Source organism: Engystomops pustulosus, chromosome 7 (assembly GCF_040894005.1).
Source record: "Engystomops pustulosus chromosome 7, aEngPut4.maternal, whole genome shotgun sequence".
Taxonomy (NCBI): Eukaryota; Metazoa; Chordata; class Amphibia; order Anura; family Leptodactylidae; genus Engystomops; species Engystomops pustulosus.
Window position 1 is genome coordinate 165,861,308 of NC_092417.1, and position 21,765 is coordinate 165,883,072.

The window sequence follows — 21,765 nt, forward strand, 5'->3', positions numbered from 1 at the left end:
GAATTGTCACGTACTTTGCTTTGGCGTCTCTGTGGGTTAATGGGGGGGGGGGGTAGTAATCTGCAGCATAAATTGACCTCATATGAACCTCCAATCTGCACCCGGGGTCAGTGTCCGCCATAGCACTTACCGCAGAGCGTAGGGATAGTGTATAGGGCTTTCCCCCACTAGGGGCATGACTTTGTTAATTTGGGGGGAGGGTATATTAAAAGAGAACGGGTGCACCAGCCACATCGCACGTATGGGGGGTAAGATCCCGGCAGGCGACGTGCGTCTTGTAGCTGTCGCGTTCGTGCTGGCTTCCTTCCCTCCAGTCGGAGGATCCCTGACCACCCAGCTGTTGGCTTGGCCACTTACTGCATTGTCACAGCCAGCAGCATAGATTTGGCTTCCATATATCAGCATGTGTGACCTGAGACTAAGAAGGGCTTACGGCACGGATAGCACGTCACCGCTGTTTTATATTGCCATGGATACACAGGCGCTATTCATTTTGGATGTAGGACGTGACGGAAAGCTTATTCCTGCTGCCGGTGATCTCTCCCCGTATACAAAATGTATGTAATTTAGACCCGTTTAGTTCTGGGCCGAACTTTGAGCATCGATTTGATGGTACCTCCCTTTAAAATGTGGCCCCTGCGCTGCAGTTGGGTTTGGAGCGCCCAATGTTTTGGGCCAGAAGTATCTCCTTTCTATGGGGGTCTAAGAGGTTATCCCCCCACCTATCATCCAGCAACAGGGGTTATCCGAGTTAACTAATAAGTTAGGACCGGGCTGAGGCGAGCTATTTAAAAGTAATAAACGTGTACTTGCCTCCTCCAGCGCCTCTGATGTCCTGCGCCGCGGTCCGTTTGATCCGTGCCCCTGTTTGTTTACAGGGGCCTAGAAGCCGTGCACACAGGGCTTCCGGCCGACGATGTGGCCGGCTCCTCCCATCCCATCTCTCAGCATTGTAAGCCCTGGGAGATGGTGTCGGGAGCTCCCTGTGCACCCTTGTAATCAAACCGGTGCGCCGATTAAATGGAACGCGGGACATCGGCACCGCCGGAGGAGGGAAGTACACATTTATTATTTTTAAATATCCCGCCCTAGCCTGGCACTTTATTAGTAAACTCATATAACCCCTTTAACCTAGCAATTATTAGTGACTTATATATTTTAATGTTCATCAATATTTAGCTTTCGGTTACGGAGCACTGCAGCTGTTTAGATGCAAGGAGGTAGTACTGACGACCGTGTCCAGAGCGTGCATAAAGTGACAACATGGCCGGACATGGAATGACAGGGAAAATGTAGCATTTGTGCATGTGTTTACAGGAAGAGACAAGGTGACAGTCCTATCTGTGCCTCCATAGGGAAAGACAAGGTGGCAGTAAAATCTGTGCCTGCAATATTTAGAGGGAACCTTAAGGTGGAAGCCATAGCGGTGTCTACAAATTACAACAATATCTGAGCCTGCAATTCTTACATGGAAAATCAAAGTTGTAATAATATTTGTAGCTGCACTGACTGGGAAGGACAAGGTGGCAGCAATATCTGTGCCTGTATTGACTGGGAAGGACAAGGTGGCAGCAATATCTGTGCCTGTATTGACTGGGAAGGACAAGGTGGCAGCAATATCTGTGCCTGTATTGACTGGGAAGGACAAGGTGGCAGCAATATCTGTGCCTGTATTGACTGGGAAGGACAAGGTGGCTGCAATATCTGTGCCTGTATTGACTGGGAAGGACAAGATGGCTGCAATATGTATGGACTGGGAAGGACAAGGTGCCAGCAATATCTGTGCCTGTATGGACTGGGAAGGACACGGTGGCAGCAATATCTGTGCCTGTATGGACTGGGAAGGACACGGTGGCAGCAATATCTGTGCCTGTATGGACTGGGAAGGACACGGTGGCAGCAATATCTGTGCCTGTATGGACTGGGAAGGACACGGTGGCAACAATATCTGTGCCTGTATGGACTGGGAAGGCCAAGGTGGCAGCAATATCTGTGCCTGTATGGACTGGGAAGGACACGGTGGCAGCAATATCTGTGCCTGTATGGACTGGGAAGGACACGGTGGCAACAATATCTGTGCCTGTATGGACTGGGAAGGACACGGTGGCAGCAATATCTGTGCCTGTATGGACTGGGAAGGACACGGTGACAGCAATATCTGTGCCTGTATGGACTGGGAGGGACACGGTGGCAGCAATATCTGTGCCTGTATGGACTGGGAAGGACACGGTGGCAGCAATATCTGTGCCTGTATGGACTGGGAAGGACACGGTGGCAGCAATATCTGTGCCTGTATGGACTGGGAAGGACACGGTGGCAGCAATATCTGTGCCTGTATGGACTGGGAAGGACAAGGTGGCAGCAATATCTGTGCCTGTATTGACTGGGAAGGACAAGGTGGCAGCAATATCTGTGCCTGTATTGACTGGGAAGGACACGGTGGCAGCAATATCTGTGCCTATATATCTATACATTTTTATTCCATTATCAATCAATCCAAAATTCATGTTCGTACACATATAAGTCCCATGAGGACCTTCATTTGATGTGGATTGTATGTTGAGAGCGTAGAGTGCAGTCAGGATGGGCACCTGTGTTTGCAGTTCCCCGAAATTCATATGGCAGCCAAAGTTACACCTAGAGGAGTGTCCACTCCTGTCTACGATCATTAGAGTCCACATCTAATGTAGCTTCTCCTCGGACTGAAAAGACATATAAATTTTGGATTGATTTGATATTGGAATAGAAATATTGATGATTTCTGCATAAATTGAGTGCACCAAGCAGAAGTTATTATATGAAGCGCTGTATAATTCCTTCATACTATGTACCTGTCTTATTGGCATTGAAAGACTCGACAGCCAGAGAGATCTGTGCCTATAATATTTATAGGAAAGTGAAGATTGCAATATTTGTGCCTGCTTTCCTTACAGGGAAATAGTGGGTTGCAGTAAAATCTGTGCCTACTTTATTTACTTGATAAGACTAGGTGGGAGTAATATCTGTTCCTATATTTACATGAAAGGGCAAGGTGGCAGTAATACCTGTGCCTCCATTTACATGAGAGGGCAAGGTGGCAGTAATATCTGTGCCTCCATTTTCATGAGAGGGCAAGGTGGCAGTAATATCTGTGCCTCCATTTACATGAGAGGGCAAGGTGGCAGTAATATCTGTGCCTCCATTTACATGAAAGGGCAAGGTGGCAGTAATATCTGTGCCTATATTTTCATGAAAGGGCAAGGTGGCAGTAATATCTGTGCCTATATTTTCATGAAAGGGCAAGGTGGCAGTAATATCTGTGCCTATATTTTCATGAAAGGGCAAGGTGGCAGTAATATCTGTGCCTATATTTTCATGAAAGGGCAAGGTGGCAGTAATATCTGTGCCTATATTTTCATGAAAGGGCAAGGTGGCAGTAATATCTGTGCCTATATTTTCATGAAAGGGCAAGGTGGCAGTAATATCTGTGCCTATATTTTCATGAAAGGGCAAGGTGGCAGTAATATCTGTGCCTATATTTTCATGAAAGGGCAAGGTGGCAGTAATATCTGTGCCTATATTTTCATGAAAGGGCAAGGTGGCAGTAATATCTGTGCTTAAAACCCTGTAGAGTGAGAGTGACTGACTGTATCCGTGCCTGTGATATTCACATGGGAAGAGGAAGGTGGCAATATCTGTGCCTACAGAGAAGGTCATTTACAAGGAAAGCCAAGGTGGTGGTAATATCTGAGCTGTCATATCTGCTCATCTTTCTCTTGTCCCTTGTCACATACAGTCTTCTTTCCCTTCTAGGCTTCCATGAAGTCCGCCTGTGTCTGCATCTGAATGTCAGCTCCTTGGTTCTGTTCTGAGAAGCTGTTGTGACGGCGCCGGCGGTGCCATGAGGGTTGTGCCTGAGAAGAACGCGGTCCGGATTCTTTCGGGCCGCGAGAGGGGTACGCAGGCGCAGGGAGCCCAGCGACTCCTACAGTGTCTGGTGGAGGACAAAACCAGGTTTATGAAATGGGAGGGCAAGGTAAGTGATCGCACATGGAGGTCCATCCCGATCTATAGTCAACGTGTTAGTCACATGACCCAAGACTTTTTTTTTTTTTAAACCTGTCCTGTTCCTGTAACCTTAAAGGGGTTGTCCGAGTTTTTGAAAAAAAGATAAAAGTGGCCGGGACAGGGCTGCTTAAAAAAATAAAGCTGTACTTACCTCCCGGTGCCCTCCCGTATCCAGCGCTGCTGTCACTCCGGTCCGGGCGCCGTGTAAACAAACATGGCCGCCGGAGCAGCGCTGGACTCAGCTTCCGGCCGGCCGTGGCCGGGTACGCCTATCCGTCCCTATACACAGCATTGTGTATGGGGGCCGGAAGGTTGTCGGGTCCGGCCGGAACTGAGTCCAGCGCTGCTCCGGCGGCCATGTTTGTTTACATGGCGCCCGGACCGGAGTGACAGCAGCGCTGGATACGGGAGGGCACCGGGAGGTAAGTACATCTTTATTTTTTTAAGCAGCCCTGTCCCGGCCACTTTTATCTTTTTTTCAAAAACTCGGACAACCCCGTTAATAGGATCTGTTTTGCATATTGGCGTAGGGTGTGTTAAAACTCATTAGCAATTAAAATATGTTGTTCATTAGTAATGCACCTACTAATATGACCTCGCATGACACGGGTACGTGGCCATAAAGAGGCTTATGATCCACATAAGAGTCCGATCATTGTTTGACGAGGGGGTTATTGCTAAGACCCCACTCATAATAACGATGGGGGGGTCCTGGGTTCACTTACATAAACACACATGTTGCTTTGCCATTGGCAAGTTGTACACAGAACCCTGTTCTTGTGTTTGTAGGGGGACCCATTAGTTATTATTATTACCTATTGCCCCTGTTGGTATAGAGAGAGGACTTGGGGCAGAGTCTGCGGGGGAGGATGGGGGCGTTTTGTCACGTAGGCAGCATTTTTATATAGAGCCTTATACTGTCACCTAAGCAGCATCCATGTATAGAAATACTAGTAGCGTGATGAGTAGATCTTCTTTCTAATATATGCACACAAGGCAGGAGATCTCATATCGCCAGTGTTGGTATAGAGAGAGGACTCGGAGCAGAGTCTGCAGGAGAGGTAGGGGGTGATCAGTCACATAAACTGCATCCAAGTTTAGAGATGCTTGTAGAGTGATCAGTAGATCTCTTCTCTAGTATATGCACAGTGGGGAGGAGATCACATATCGTCAGTATTGGTATATGGCGAGAGGACTTTGGGCAGAGTCTGCAAGGGTGGAAGGGGGGGGATCTGTCACGCAGGCAGCATTCATGTATAGAGATAGTAGTAGCATGATGAGTAGATCTCCTCTCCAGTATATGCACATTAGAGGGGAGATCAAATATTGCCCAAAATTGCTATAGTGAGAGGACTATGGGCAGAGTCTGCAGGGGAGGGAGGGGTGATCTGTCAGGTAGCCAGCATCCATGTATAGAAATAGTTAGTAGTATGCCAGGGGATATCTAACACGGGGCTAAATAGATTTCCTCTCCAGTATGTGCACAATACAGAGATCATCACACAGGGATTGTTATAGGAGAAGGTAGTGCTGGACTGCAGCATGTATGAATGGGGCCTACAAACCCAGAGGAGCCTAGTTTAGGATAGTAGTCATCCTTGTGATCCCCCTGTCATTACCTGGGCTGGGCCTATGTGTCCTCACAGTGTGATGGTACCAGGAGATGGCATGTGACAATGATTGTGCTGGATCCTGACTGTTGTCTCCTCTCTTGTTTACTTTGCAGAAGGTGGAACTTCCAGACAGTCCGCGTTCTACATTCCTACTGGCGTTCAGCCCAGACAGGTGAATGTCATCCTCTTCCATGGCTCTTCCTGGCAGGCGTGTCTGTATAATGCTGCTCGGCCTGTTGGCACAGTCATCTACACGAGTACTTTTCCTCCGCCAAGAAAGCGTTGATCCGAATCCGGAAAACCCTCAGTGTTTTATCGAAGAGACGTAGACTTCGATACACTGACGTTAACTTTAATTGACTGGGTATCAGACCCGCAGAATGAGGGGGTTGCAGCATTGCTCCAAGTTTTGGGGAAATTGTGCCTTAAGTATTGTCCTACTGTGGGTTTAAAGTCCAGACCGTTTCCTTGCAAAAAATGTTCTGCAGTGAACTCCTCCAGGGTTAAATGAATCTGAGTCTGAGGGACCAGGAAGCAGTTCCTTTACACTCACTTGTAATCATAGATTCAGCACCTTCAAGACCATGTTACAGTAGCCGTGAGGATGGCAGCTCTGTACACCCTACTGTGACAAGGGATGTCTGCGTTACAGCAACATGAATACAGCGCCTGGTCACATGATGCAATGACACCGCGACCCTCCGGAGACCATTTGATCCATTGCAAGACTGTGTAAACGCACTGATTCCTGGTCCCTCAAACCAGATAAATTATTATAACGCAAAGCAACCAGAAATGGGAAAACAAGTTAATAAAATCCATCAACTGTGAATATACGGCAGGGTTTGTATATACAGGTGGTCCCCTACTTAAGAACACCCGACTTACAGACGACCCCTAGTTACAAACGTCCCTCTGGATGTTGGTAATTTACTGTACCCTAGTCCCAGGCTACAATAATCAGCTGTAACAGTTATCACAGGCGTCTGTAATGAAGATTTATTGATAATCCTGGTTCTTATGACAACCCAACATTTTTAAAATCCAATTGTCACAGAGACCAAAAAAAATTTGGCTGGAGTTAAGATCATAAAATATACAGTTCTGACTTGCATACTAATTCAACTTAAAAACAAACCCGCAGAACCTATCTTGTATGTAACCCGGGGACTGCCTGTATAACCTCCTTTTACTTTGTCCTCAATTATGGGTGCACAATCCAAAGCACTACAGCGCGGGCAAATTACCTAGTATATCCATGAACACAGCCATAGTTTAGCTATTCAGATCTCCGTCACCAATAAGGTACAGGTGGTCCCCTACTTAAGAACACCCGACTTACAGACGGCCCCTAGTAACAAACGGAGCTCTGGATGGTGGTAATTTAGTGTACTTTAGCCTTGGAGTACAATAAACAGTTATCACAGGTGTCTTATTGTTAATCCTGGTTCTTATGACAATCCAACATTTTTTTTTAAAATTCATTTGTCAAAAAAAAAATTGCCTGGAGCTACAATTCTAAAATATACAATTGTGACTTACATACAAATTCAACTTAAGAACAAACCTACAGAACCTATCTTGTACTTAACCCGGGGACTGCCTGTATAAAGTTTCCCATAAAAACAAAAAGTTGTACTCTAATATTGGAAGGCCACCAGGATCAAGACAATATGGTCTTTTGGGCCTCATTTGCAAATTCTATGTAGACTCAAAACTGATTTTTATGTACACTCTAAATGGTATACTATTTTATTTTAGTCTATTCTAATAGCATGAAGCGGTCCCCCCTACTATCCCCCCTCACTTCTGTATTAGATCTGCTTGGGTTTAGACCCTGATCTGGACCCTGGAGCTCATGAGTCTTGTGCACTTTGTCCCTGCAGGACCCTGCTGGCATCCACTCACGTCAATCACAACATCTACATAACGGAGGTGAAGACGGGGCGATGTATACATTCTCTAGTAGGACACCGCCGCACCCCATGGTGTGTCACGTTTCACCCCACTATTCCAGGCCTCATCGCATCCGGCTGCCTTGATGGTGAAGTGCGGATATGGGATTTGCATGTGAGTATGGGCGCTCCTGGTTATAATTCTCTGATGGTGTTGGATTATATTCTGACATACACAACACAACTTGTGCTCATTCACTCAGGAGTGGGGGTAACGTGCTGATTGGGGGGTATGGTGTACCCCTAATGGACATTTTTCTGTTCCATAGGGATGATTAGAGAAGCAGGGAGCAAGTGTGACCGGCTGCTCTATTCACTTAAGAGTTCATTGAACCTCAGTTCCTATGATGTGTGGGGGTCCCGGTACTAGGGACCTCCTACTGATCAGCCTTACAACCGGAAGACCCCTCTAAGCAAAGTACAGATCAGTAGGAAACCCGCACAGCTAAGAAATGTCCTCAACACTTTGGCCCACGTTATTCTGTGGGAGGTCTGTTTTTTTTAAGTATCTCCAACAATCACAATAATGCTGCGCCCATACCCAATAAGTGTGACAGGCAGTGGCCTGGCCACTGTGGAGCCACTCATTCACTGTCCTATATATAATAGAGCCACAGTGCGCATGGCTATTAATTCCTCTATGAGTTGTGATCCTGGTGGTCCCATGTATCTGTGGATAGGGGGTAATGATCATAATTTGTACTAACTGCTCTAAGACCCTAGATTTAAAGATATACACTGCACTAAACTAAAAACCGATTAGTGGGATGTTCCCATCTTATAAGGTGCTAGATCTCACTAAGAAATACCATCAATGTGATCGGTGTAGATTAGGACATCGGGAAACCCTCTCCTGTTTAGAGAATTAAAGGGATACAACACTGGTTTAACACCGGCTCAAGTGTTTTCTCGTTCTGTGGCAATCCTGGCCATGCCACGATTGCCATGGATGGGGGGTGTGTGTTTCATCGGGTCTGACGTTCCTCCGTCAGACCACTGGTTTCTCCCGGAGATGAGGCGTGCAGATGTACCTCTGACAGATCTCATTACTGAGACCCGCACCGAACAGCAAGTTAGGCTCTATCCTGTGGGAAGGGCCAAACTTGTTTGTGGGAAAACCCCTTTAAAGGAAATCTATCATCATGATAAACCAGGAACACTTACACATAGATCCAGGCACTGTGACTGTGGTAATCTTATATTTATCCATGGCCTCCTTCCTTCTAAAATCAACTGATAAAATTATTCTAATGAGCTAGAAGGGCTCTGGGGGTTTTGCAAAAGCCCCAGCAGGCTGCTAATTCCAAGGCTGTTGCAGGTCTGTGCTCATGCACAGTGCGAGATTACATCAGACTGAGGGAGGGGGGAGTGCTGAGGGTATAGGGGTTCGGGTGAGACAGTCTAATAGCCTGTGAAGATACAGCACTGAGGGGCTCTAGTAACCACACCCATAGCCCTTCAGGTTCATTAGCATAATTGTAAAAGTTGATGTTAGCAGTAAGGAGGCCATGGATAACAAATATAATAAGATTCCCACAGTCCCGGTGCCTGGATCTTTGAGTAATGTCCCTGGTTAATTATGATGGATTTTGATGATAGATTTCCATGGAACTCATGGAGCTGCACTTCTCTGTACAGTGAGGTGGTGGTGCTGTTGTGTAGGAAAACTATAGTTTTGAACAGTATTCCCATAGCCTGTATTAATATGAATAGGTCCTTTTTACTTCATTGCCGTGTCAAGTCCTCAAGTGTGCTACTTTTTATAGTGGCTCCACTTGCTGTGTCCTATCCTTGGAGACCCCTTTTAAAGTGTGAATTGTCCCTTAATATTGTTCCATGAGTAACGGCTTGTCCTATACTTTCCTCTCCTTAGGGTGGGAGTGAGAGCTGGTTTACAGATAGTAACAACGCGATTGCGTCCTTGGCCTTTCACCCCACCGTTCAGCTGCTTCTTATCGCCACCGCCAACGAAATCCATTTCTGGGACTGGAGTCGGCGAGAACCCTTTGCGGTGGTGAAGACGGCCAGTGAGATGGAGCGAGTGCGGTAAGTTCTTCATCCAGGACCTGCAGGTTATCGGGGGATCCGGCATATTTTTAGGAATGTAATTCCTTGTGTAATCTGCTGAGGATGCACGTGTTCTGTATGTTGTCTTCAGCATGCCTGCACATTTTTTGTAACCCTATTTCTATTGCTGGGGGTTCTCTGTTATCCTCCCTCCATACTTTAGGAACACACTATGGTTGGCCATATATGTTACATAGTAGCCAGTCCAACATTGTAAATCTGTTTCTTATGAATGAGGGTTAGGAGGGAATCGAGTAATTTTAGGCCCGCAAGAAGGTACAACTACATGATCCACCCTCTCCCAAACCGCCTCCGGAAGGAGAGATTCCACAGTCTGTGCACAATAGAGCATCCGTTACTTTAAGGGGGTTTACTGCTTGTATGTAAAAGCCTAGGACCACGAGGCAGGGGATGGACATCGGTGGCCATTCAGGTCACAAAAGCTTGAAGAGTTCCACCCCAACTTCTGACCCTTGACCAGTAATGCTTCCGACCTTCTTGCTAGTGTCATGAGATGGAGAGCGCGCCAGGGATAAGGAGCCAGAGCCGCTGGGTGGCTTCAAAGGTTGTGCAAAGCTCGATTTTTAATTTTTTTTTTCATTTTCCTATACTCGTTACACGAACCTCTTTCCCCCCCCCCCCCCCCCCCCCCCTCCCACCATCCGCGAGACAGGGGGTGCTGCTATCACGTCGCTCCATTCAATACAATGGGAGTTTCAAAAATTGGCAAGCGCAGCGCTCGGGTATCTCCGGCAATCCTATTCAATATCTATTAGCATGCCAGAAGTCGCCAAACACTGTGCCGGATTTGCCGCTCCATCCTTTGGTGAGAGTGGAACCCCTCCTTAACGTAAAGTAGTCAGACCCTCACTAGTCAGATTATTATCCCCCTATCTACAGGGAATCTAACTATCAAACTTGGTACAACCCTTTCATTAGATTTCCAGACACTTAAAGTAGATATAAGTCTCTTTATGCGTTGTGGGGTTTCGCACCCCAGTTCTGTCATGCTCCATGCTCTGAGTAGGTATTCTTTAAAAAAAAAAAAAAATGGATATCCCTTTAACCCCCAAGTCCTCCAAGAAATTTCAAGTCTGTTTTCCCGTCATCTCATTAGCAGAACCTTCCTTTCATGTAGGACTTTTGTCACGTCGCAGCCATCATGGCTCATGCGTTGCACTCGGCCTCCTCATAATAGGCCCCCGAATCCAGGTAGATTTTGTTTGCGGCGGCGGCTTGTTAGTCTATAGCAGGAGCGCGTCTCGTGCTGGATGTCACCGTGCACCTCTTTGTTACCTGCCATTGTAACGCATTACATGAGGCCGGATTGTCAGGAGAACGTCCTCATTGTGTCTCAGTCTTCATTTATGAAAGAACATGTAATCTCGCCCATTGATCAGAGAGCCAGGGATTTCCAGCCGTCCCTCCTGCAGCCAATTGTCTCATCCGTCTTTGATCCCGGGACGTGATAACAACCAATCTGCTGTGTATGGGCTGCAGCAGGAATAGCACGCTGCTCTGACCGCGGTCGCAGAACCTCCGTTTTTATCCGCTGCTTTTTGTTTTCCGATTTCCTGTGTCCGGAACAATCGGATTCCATGTTATCACCTGCAGGAGGACAGTAATAGGCGGCTGTGATGGCTTCTGGCTGTGACTGCTCATGTACTGCTCATTTTTTGCAACGCCGCCAAAAACTAACACACTTTTTGCTTCGCTTTGAAAGACGAAAAGTGGCATATTGACGAATTTGCCAGATTTTTGGAGCAGAGTGCAAAGGATTTTAGAACTGCAATGGAAGGCGGAGACGGATGTTTTCCCCACCATATGTATAAATCCGCGTGCGATATTGTAGCAAAAACCCAACTCTCCGATGCAGATACATTGCTCCAGTTTTGATAATATTTTTAGGCACATCATACACTCAGAATCTGATCACGAAATTGTCAACCCAGCTCATTGAAACTATTTAGTAAATGATCTTGGGTCCACATTTCCCATTGTTCTTATGCCAACCTCTGGGTGCCCATGGTTACAGACTACAAACAAATCGCAAGTAGTCTGATTCAGAAGTCTAGAGGTTTGTTTTTTTTTGTTCTGTATGTAAGTTGGAATATGAGTGGAAGGGACTGTAGCATCCGACTACATTTGTAGTCTGTCGCAATGGGGCCATATAGGTCCGCAAAGGAGTTGTAGACCCAAAATAATGGAAGTTTAATGAGACACACACATGAAGAATATTGTGGTTTATTTCTTTTAAGATTCACAACATTTGAAACACTTGAATTTTGGATTTAAAGCTTTTGTTATGAGTAGGAAATACCCTTTAACCCTTTCACTTTCTGATCTAGTACTGTATGCATCAGTGCTGCCTAATATTCAGGACCTCTGCTTTCTGTCAGTAACTGGAGGGCATGCGTATGTTGCTGTCTAATTACCTGTTAATGTGTATTTTTTAAAATTCCTCTACAGATTGGTACGATTTGATCCCCTTGGGCATTATCTACTTACAGCTATTGTGAACCCCTCTAACCAGCAGGTAAGACTCTAGAACTTAGACTGGTGGTTATTAAGAAATGGGCTGAAACCGAAAGTCATTTATTCGTTTTTGGACGCTTTTTATTATTAAGACCCCCTAGTGATCGGCTGTGGGGTAACCTCGTAGTAAGTGTTTACTTCCCCACAGTGCTCCTAAAGGAGAATTTGAAGTATTACACCATGCCCAGTGAAATGAATGGATTGTGTATGTAATATTGGACCGATCTGGTCCTCCATCGATCAGTAGGGCAGTGAAATTACTTTAGCATTTTTGTTTGTCTTTTACAGAGTGATGAAGAATCTGAGATTCCCCTGGACAGTGCAGAGATTCCCATCTACCGCCAGCGCTCCCTGCTGCAGACGCAACCGGTCCGTCGCACGCCGCTGCTCCACAACTTTCTGCACATGCTGTCATCGCGCTCCTCGGGCACCCAAGCCGGAGAGCAGCCTCCTCCCGTACAAGACTCTGCTACCCCTTCCCCGCCGCCGCCACCACCTCCCCCTCCCCCAACGACCGAAAGCAATCAAAGGCTTATTTATACCCGTATCCGAGACCGAAACCCAGGTGTCACCACCCCGTGCTGCCAGGATCCCAATATGCTGTGCCTCTGTGTCCGATGCTCTAGCGCACGGTTGTCGTCTTCTCTTTTCCCCCACCCCGAAGCCCCAGGTACTCCCTCCACTTCTTCGGGGACGACCTCCACTTCCTATTCTCCTGTACAAACGGATCCCCAACATTTGGAGAGGCAGCAGCACCACCAGTCCTCTGCCCAGCATGACCATGGACTCCTAAGCCGACCGTCTGCCTTCAGTAGCGTGCACAGCAGTACAGCTGGTAGCACGCTGCGCAGCCTGAGCCTGGGACCTATGCGCCGCTCACTATCCGGGCAGCCGTCCCGCTACCAGCAGCCGACCACTGACATCGGTGGTTCTGAGTGGACTCGCACGGTACTTAGTATGGGAACCCGTTCTGAGGTGGAGCCCATGCCGCCTCCTCGGACGAGTGCCTCCTCTGTAAGCCTCTTGTCTGTCCTGAGGCAGCAGGAAGGTGAGTCCTCATCCTCTGTGTATACTTCAGCCACGGAGGGCAGAGGATTTTCCACTACGGAGCAAGATAGTTCTGGAAGTCAACCACCCGTACACCCCCCGACCACCACCCGAACTGATCTGCAGTGTGACCTGAGACGGTTCTTCCTAGAGTATGACCGGCAATACGACCTCGAACCTGGCGCTCCGGGCACCACCCAGGGACAAACTCACGAGATGCTTAATAACAATCTGGAACCTGAGCAGCCGGGCCCTTCACATCAATCCAACCAGGCACACAGCGGTGAGAGTGCTGCCAACCAGCCTAGGGGGCACATGAACCGCTGCCGTGCGTGCCACAACCTGCTGACGTTCAACAACGACACCCTGCGCTGGGAAAGGACCCCGCCAACTTATCCCGAAAGCGCAGGCATGCCCTCCTGGCAGCCACCCCCTGTCCCTTCGCCAAGCACTTTCCAGGCTGGTCTGGCCGCTGGCAGCACAGAGCAGCCTGGCACCACAGGGGGGGAGAGGCCAGATATAGGAACCATACCTGTTGTCCGCAGACGTTTGGAAACTGGGACGACGCAGGAAGAAAGAACAGTGGGTGTAGCTTATAATCCTGAGACCGAACACTGGGAACGGGTCTACAGTCAACCTGCTACTGTTAACAGAGCTCCGAATGTAACCCAAGAGGCCTTACCACAAGATCTCCATGAGGAGAGCACAGAGGAGGACTCTCTTAGAAGGTAAGATGGCACCTTGAGGTAGGGGGCTTTTAGTTGCCCTGGGGCCTGTGGTTATTTTAAGTATATTATTGGATTAATGACATTGAATGATGGGAGTAACAATAATTGGAGAGAGAACCCCTTTAGCTCAATGTTTAGGCTAAACCCTTTAAACTCATGCATGTGGCTTGGAAGGGTTGACCCAACTTGTTAAGTACTTCCTTATCCTCAGGGTTGGGAATAACAATCTTATTGGTGAGGATCCGAATGCAGGGACCCCCACCGATCAAGAGATCGGAACCACAGCAATCCAGATAATGGGGGCGCAATTCACACCAATAGGTGGAGCGACCGGATGAGTATGTACGGTAGTGTTCTAGTTAATGATGGAGAGGGGGGGGGGTTCTGTCCCATCAGTTGGACCCTTGTGATCAACTTGTCGGTATGGGGATTACTGAAATAGTTGGAACGTGAAGATCCTCTATTGACCGCTGGCGTTTAGAGGGTCAATTTTAGAGGTTCAAAGGGTTAAGTGCTAGTTATGATTTATCCCTTGCTGGGAATATCAATATAAGGGTTGATTTTTCCGAGGCATCACCCCCTGTATATCTCCATGTAGATATAAGTGATATATTCTCATATTGTAAAGCAGACTGCACACTCTCATCCGGATTATACATATGCGATGCTCCTTCTTTCCACTAGGTGGTGCTGCAGGTCAAGCAGTCGTCCAATAGTGCGAGCAGGAGCGTCACTATTGGGGGATAAATGCGTTTTTGGTGTGTATCGCCCCCTCCCCATCTTACAGGACAGGTCTTTGTGACCGACTGGCAAGACGCGGATTTAAGAAGTGTAAACCTGCGTTGTGGTGCTCGGCAGTCCCCTCACGTTCCCCTTATCGGGAGGTCTACCCTTCTAGACTATGCAAATGAGATCTTTTTGTATATCCTCCGCCTGGCACGCTGGCACCATGGTGGGCACTTAAGTGTTTGTTTAATGGCCGGTCGATGAAGTCCTTGCTGCGTGTAGACGTAAGATAAGCCGAGCAGGCGGAGTGTATGATCCGCCATTTGTTGGTTGCCCGGTCGCGCCTCTACCCTCCTGCTGTGGCAATGTTATAAAGCATCATGGGCGGTATAGAGTGTTGTTCTACGCTGCCTATCATTGCCTTTAGCATTTTGGGTCTCTTTTGGCTTGTTTGCATTTAATTCTCTGTAGTGATATATCTAGTACCCAGGAACGGTGAGCGGTCTCTTCGCCCCAAAAAAATGGCTCCTATGATGTGTACATTGTATTCTTTGGTCTTGCCCCTCCCAAAAGTGCTTGAGGCAAAAGAAAACGTGTAAAGAGTTGAGTAAATTTCCTGTTGGAAATTGCTGTATTTGTTGTTGTCAGTGTCCGACCCTTTAAACAGGCCTGTGAGGTGGTTTAGTCGCTCGGATGTCGGTTGTCCTTAATTTTTTCGCCCCCCAAAAGTACTACACTGATAAGCAGTTGCCCTTAATAGGTTTAGGGTCACTTTGTAAAGAGGCTTTGATGTCGTTGGTGGTAAAGAAGAGTCTGAGGATTGCCCCTTCTCCTTCTCAGGCTGGTCATCAGCTCCGGGTGTTTCTAATAGATGGGATACGATACAGATCATGTCCCAATGATGAGACAAAAGGACCTTGTGAGGGGGGCCTAGAGGTACCACGTCATGGGAGCTTGGCCTTTGGAGGTAGGCCCTTGATTTGTCTTGGATGCCATATTAGACTCTGGGAAACTTTCTCCTTTGGCACCACTGGTATATGGTGCACTTGTGTCTGATCCGAAATGTGTTGGACTTCTATCCTCGCCAGCCCGCTTTATGGTAGAGCTATGGCCCACTACACAACGCGTTTCACATGATCCATCCCGTAGCGACCTATAGAGGCTGCATGGTGTGAGTTGTCGGACCCCTACTGATTCAGTTCCTATTGAGGGTTAGTTGTCACGCGGTATGATTGATGAGTCGTATCTGGCGTACGTTGGATCCTGTGGCTCTTTATGGTAAAGTTGACGCATTTCACTTGATCCATCCCATAGTGACCTAGAGAGGCAGCAGTGAGTGAATGACGGAGCCTTATTAATATTGATGTGCGGGATGATTGATGATCTGGGACATTGATGGCGAATCTTCTCTGGGACGTGTCGGGTTATCGATTCCACCACTGCTATATGGTAAAGTTAACGCGTTTCGCGTAGTCCCGTAGCGGGTGTGAATTGTCGGACCCCTAGTGATATTGATATGTAATTGTCGTGTAGTGTGATTGATGATTGGGCACAACGATGTTATCCGGAACGCGTTGGGTTACTGAGGCCTCCCCACCCGCTATATGGTAAATGCCAGCTGCTCAGCGCGTTTCACACGATCCATCCCATAGTGACATATATAAGCGGCAGGGTGTGATTTGGAGAAGGCATTCATTTGTGTCTAACAATTAGCGGCAGCGATCAGCGCTGACACTACTCTCCCTAATAACACACTTGGCGGAGTCAGGACCTCGCGGCGCGCCTTACATATCGGGGAGATGGGACCTGCATCTCTGACAGAGATGGAAAATGAGAGGTTTTCCGCACGACAGATTGGAGGTGCTAGGTTAATTATCTCTGTTCCGGTTAATGACTCAGTTAACGCATGCTTAATGAGCATAGGATGTCTGACTAATGTCTGCGGTCAGGCGCTATGTTAAAGACGGAGGAAGACGAGGCCGTCTGCCGTGATGAGAGGATGCTAATCTGCCGGCCATGGCTGACCATACCGCCACAGTCATGCGATGGACACATTTTTAATTACTTTTTGGTGCATCAACAGGCTCGAGATCCTCCTTTATGTATAATTAAAGGGTTCATTTTTCGCATATCCCGTTGTCCCAGTTATGTCTGTCCTCCCTGTGGTTGCTGGAGGGAGAATAAAAATCCTTAAAGCGGACTACACATGTCCTGAACTTGAGCAGTGATTTAGATTTGCCACAACTTGGGTTTCTGGTCCTTCATTATCAGCGTCATAAAAAGGACCCAAACCTACTGAGAAGGACCTTTCACCGCCTCCAAAACCTTCCCTTCTTTAATAGATCTCGCTTCACTGATTCTGACGCAGGTGGAATTTTTACCGTAGCACCCAAAAATGCTTAAAGGGGACCTCTCGCCACCTCCACCTCTTTGCAGCCTTTAATCGGCGACGCTCTCCACCGATTCCGAAACAGTTGGAATTTTTTCTCTAGCCCTCACCGATCCTGAGAAATCGGCTTTCTAAGTTTGGTCCCTTCTGTCAGGTGGGAGGTTCTGGGTGGGAGCAGACAGGTTGGCACCGCCCACCTGAGCATGTTGGTGCTCAAACTATTAACACTGATCGCTTGAGAACGCAGGGGGCTAGAGAAGTAATTCCAACTATGCCGGAGTCGGCGGAATGGCGCCTATTAAAGGATTCAGTGAGGTGGAGGAGGTGAGAGGTCCCCTTTAAGAGTATAATAATTGACATGGGTGCCAAAATCTGCCAAAAAGTAAATGGAAGAAAAAAAGCTGTGGCCATGCAAATTGATGCGACTCCAAACTGATACATTTTATTGTGCGCTGATACATTGTAGCAAACCATCAGGTATGTGCTCTAGAGAATTCCCTCTCCTGTGCTACCTGTCATGTAGTCAGTATTTTAGGTAAGTGACCTCTAGACGTCAGATCAATCGGCATGTAGTACTGTAAGTGACCCGGACGTAGCGATCATTGATCACCCCTGCTCCCCCGGGACGCTGTGTGCAGATCTACTTCTCCTTCACGATTCGTCACGCTCCATCCATCAGGAGTTTGCTAAAAACCCGGACTTCTCCAAATGTCAAATCACCCGAGCGATCCATCATGTGGCCGTCTATCTGCAGGAGTCTTCTCTGCTTAAAGGGGTGTTCACATGTTAAAGGGTCATGGGATGTGATCAGTAGGGATCCCACCAGTCCTGAGAATGAGGAGGCTAAAGCACCGGCACCTTTAAGGTTTCCCCAATACATTGACCCAAGTATTCGGAGTAATGCAACCAGCTCCTTTAGCATACAGACCCCAATTCATGCACAGCCGGGGGTCTACAGCCCAATACTAAAGCCTCTCGCCACTTAAAGGGGATTTTGATTGTAGCCCATGTTAGATATCGTCCCTGAAGATATGCTTAGTTGTATCCTGATGGATGTTAGTAACAGCAGGACTGTGATATATACATTTATATTACAGGTTTGTGTCCTCACTGCTGTGTTCCAATCTCTCTGCAGCTAGTGGTTTTTACGGGCCTGGGAAAGAGGTGTAATGCATTTGTTCATGGTGTTAGTAGCAGCAGTACTGTCATATACACATTTATATTACAGGTTTGCAGCTTCTAGGGTCATGTCCTCACCCTGCTGTGTTCCCATCTCTCTACAGCTTATGGTCGGTATGGACCTGGGAGATATGTATTTGTTGAAATCACACTGCTGTGCTTTAAGCTCTGCATCCAGTGTTTGCTATAGTCCCAGGAGATCCTTGTAATAATACCTTTGTGTATGTTGTTAGTAGCAGCAGGACTGTGAAATATGGCTTTATATTCTAGGATTGTATCTTCTCCTAGTGGACCGGTGTTGTGTCCTCACACTGCTGTGCTCTTATTTCTGTGCATTGGACTCGTCCACAGTGACTGTCCTCTGGTTGGAGTATACTTCTGGTTGAATGCTACAGAGGAGGGAAAAGTGAAGCCGATCACTGCAGAGAGCTCAGAGCACAGCAGTGTGGGTGTTGTAAGATTCCCACCGATCATAGTAATTGCATATCTTGGTTAGAACACAAACCCGCTCCGATATTCCCAGATCCTTTCAGGATCCGAGTCCGTTACCGGATCGGTAGTGTCCGCTCCTCATCTGGTTTAACTCTTTCATTACAAGTAGTTGACCTTAAGATGCTTCTGCCTCACTGTCTGCCGCCGGTCATGGAGAATAACAGCGAGTCCATCATTCGGAAAAAGGAGGCGGCGGTTGCTCGGATACCTGGCGCCGGATAAAAGCTGGACTCCCCCCTCACCCCATCCACTGCATCCAGATGTAGCTGCCACCGCTGTGTAGGCAGGTGCTGCGGACGCTCTCCGAGGGGGAAATGCATATTTATAGAAGAGGGGGGGACTCCGCTTTTTATTAACCCTTTGGTGGAAGGGGATTCCCTTTTACCCCAGAGGTGTCACATGTTGCCATGTTTCCAGTGGCTGACTATACATTTGATGTGTTCTATTGTTATTATAATATGATCGAGGGCCCGGGGAGTAATGGAGGTCTTCATTGCCTTGGGGTGAAAGCGTGGGTGGGGGTGTACCAGACGTAGAGTGGTTTCGGTAGTTGGGGATCCCATTTTTACGAACCCCAGCAGTTGCCACTATCACTCGACCAGACTTGATGGTCAAGAATAACTATGGTAGATTACTGCAGAGCTGCGAGATCTTCAGACGGTGAAGCAGTGGGCGGAGCCTGCTGCTGCCGCCGCCAGTTGTCTTACACCTAGGCATTAGGAGGAGGAGATTATGGTTGGATCACCAAGTGTCCAAACCACACAGAACCGCAGCTAGTGGAATTATCCTACCTGGAGAGCTATGTAAACATATGTGCATCCTCACACTACTGTGCTCTGAGTTCCCTCGTATTGGGTGCTTTACAGTCCCCCTATTTTGCCCTGTGGGGGAAAAAAAGTATTGTAGACTTCTGGCTGAATACCGTCAGTGACTCGGATTCGACTGGACTGGCTGCTGAGCATCTTAATTCATGAGCACAGCAGTGTGTAGCTACAATCATGGGATAAAAATCCGTATTTCACAGTCCTGCTGCTACTTATGCATGCTAAGATATTATTATATATCTCTCTGCAGTGCTATGCTCCCTGTAGTCAGTGTGATGACACTTGGAGAAGCTACAATCATGGGATAAAAATCCATATTTCACAGTCCTGCTGCTACTTACACATGCTAAGATATTATTATACATATCTCAAGGGGCAATACCTCACACTGCAGTGCTCTGCTCCCTGCAGTAAGTGTGATAACACTCGGAGAAGCTACTATCATGAGATAAACCTCCATATTTCACAGTCCTGCTGCTACTTACAGATGCTAAGATATGTATCTCTACATATCTCTAGAGGAATTACCTCACACTGACTGCAGAGAGCAGAGCACAGCAGTGTGAGGATGAGCTCCTAGTGCTCTAGGGGGAAGATACATTCCTGGAACAAATTTACATTGCTGCCCCTAATAACACACACTGAAAGGTATGATTATACAGATCTGCTGGGGCAATAACTGACACTGCTGCGGGGGGCACAGAGCTCAGCTGTGTGAGGACATTCCCCAGAAGCTAATAACCTTAATATATAAATCCATATATCATAGTCCTACTGTCTATTAACAAATCACATAATGTTATGATTATACCGATCTCCAGGGGCAATACCTGACACTGGCTGCAGGGGGCACAGAGCGCAGCAGTGTGAGGACACACCCCCAGAAGCTAAAATCCTGCAATATTAAACCAAATTTCACAGTCCTGCTGCTAACAATACACAGTGGTATGATTACAGAGATCTCCAGGGACAATACCTGACACTGGCTGCAGGGGGCACAGAGCGCAGCAGTGTGAGGACACTCCTCTAGTCTCCATGGCATCAGAATCCCGATTATAACATTATAGGATCTCTGTATAGGCGGGAGCACTGAGATTCATGTATTTATATTAGTTTGTGCATTTTACGTTTTCCTTTGCCATTTCGCTGCCCAGGCGGACCGCGTTGTCCGATTTTTAGCTTCTTCCCTATGTAATGATGGACTGGGCTCTGCTACATCCCGGATAACATGGAGGGTAAGTAACATGTGGCGAGGAGCCGTGGATTGAGGAGTGTCCGTAAATCCGTTATTGTATGTAATTGCGTTACCTATAATCTGCGCCCCCATCTTATTACGGACGTCCGTATTTCCCGGCTTTTTTGGGTTGGATTCCCTTTATGACGTCCCCCTCGGCTCTGCATCCATCCCATCCCCTCTTTCTCCCTCTTATCTGCCGCGCTCTCCCCTCGTTCTTTATCTGTCCTCCTCCTCCTGTGAAAAGCGGCTTAGCTCCGGGCCCCGCGCCTTTCCAGGCCTGTTGGCGTTTTCCTGCAGCGCCGCTCTAAACCTGCTGTCACTGATAAGTTTTTCTCGGTAAACGTCAAACACAATTCAGCGTCTTTTTCTCTGCCCTGGATTTCCATTCTCTCCCCCCCCCCCTTACTCTGGAGAATGGCGGCCCCCCCAATCCATTCCCGGCCCGAGGGGAGGGGGAGCGAGTCCTGCCACCGCCGCCTCTTCCACTCCTTTGTTCGTCCTAATAGGATATGTAAATTCCAATCTGGGAGAAAATGGAACGTTTCTAATGAAACGGCGAGTACAAAACCGCCAAGAATCAAAAGGAAAATCCCCGCGCCTGTGCATCGGCCGCTTGGTTTCAGGGTTTTGAAGAGAAATAGTGGAAGACGGTGAATGGCCTCTTGTCTCATCACTCTTCATCCGCTGAAAGTTAGGAGATATATAATATTATGCCCCCCTTCACAGCAGAAGGAATGCAGCAGAGATCTGGTCTGCGCACACAGCAGTGACACATCCTGTATTATACACCAAAGCTGCACTCACTATTCTGCTGCTGGTGCAGTCACTGTACATACATGACATTACCTATCCTGTACTGATCCTGAGTTACATCCTGTATTATACACCAAAGCTGCACTCACTATTCTGCTGCTGGTGCAGTCACT

At 47.6% G+C, this 21,765-nt stretch overlaps 1 protein-coding gene across 3 annotated transcripts in view; it reads left to right on the top strand.

The window, feature by feature from the left end:
- AMBRA1 (autophagy and beclin 1 regulator 1) overlaps positions 1-21,765 on the top strand; it is a 55,777-nt gene that overhangs the window by 6,027 nt on the left and 27,985 nt on the right. For all 3 annotated transcript variants that reach the window (XM_072118799.1, XM_072118800.1, XM_072118801.1), the window contains exons 2-7: positions 3,793-4,015; positions 5,774-5,832; positions 7,547-7,730; positions 9,489-9,661; positions 12,152-12,218; positions 12,506-13,992. In XM_072118799.1, the coding sequence (XP_071974900.1) occupies positions 3,881-4,015; positions 5,774-5,832; positions 7,547-7,730; positions 9,489-9,661; positions 12,152-12,218; positions 12,506-13,992 (2,105 nt within the window). In that variant the 5' untranslated portion in view covers positions 3,793-3,880. The remainder of the gene's footprint in view (positions 1-3,792; positions 4,016-5,773; positions 5,833-7,546; positions 7,731-9,488; positions 9,662-12,151; positions 12,219-12,505; positions 13,993-21,765) is intronic.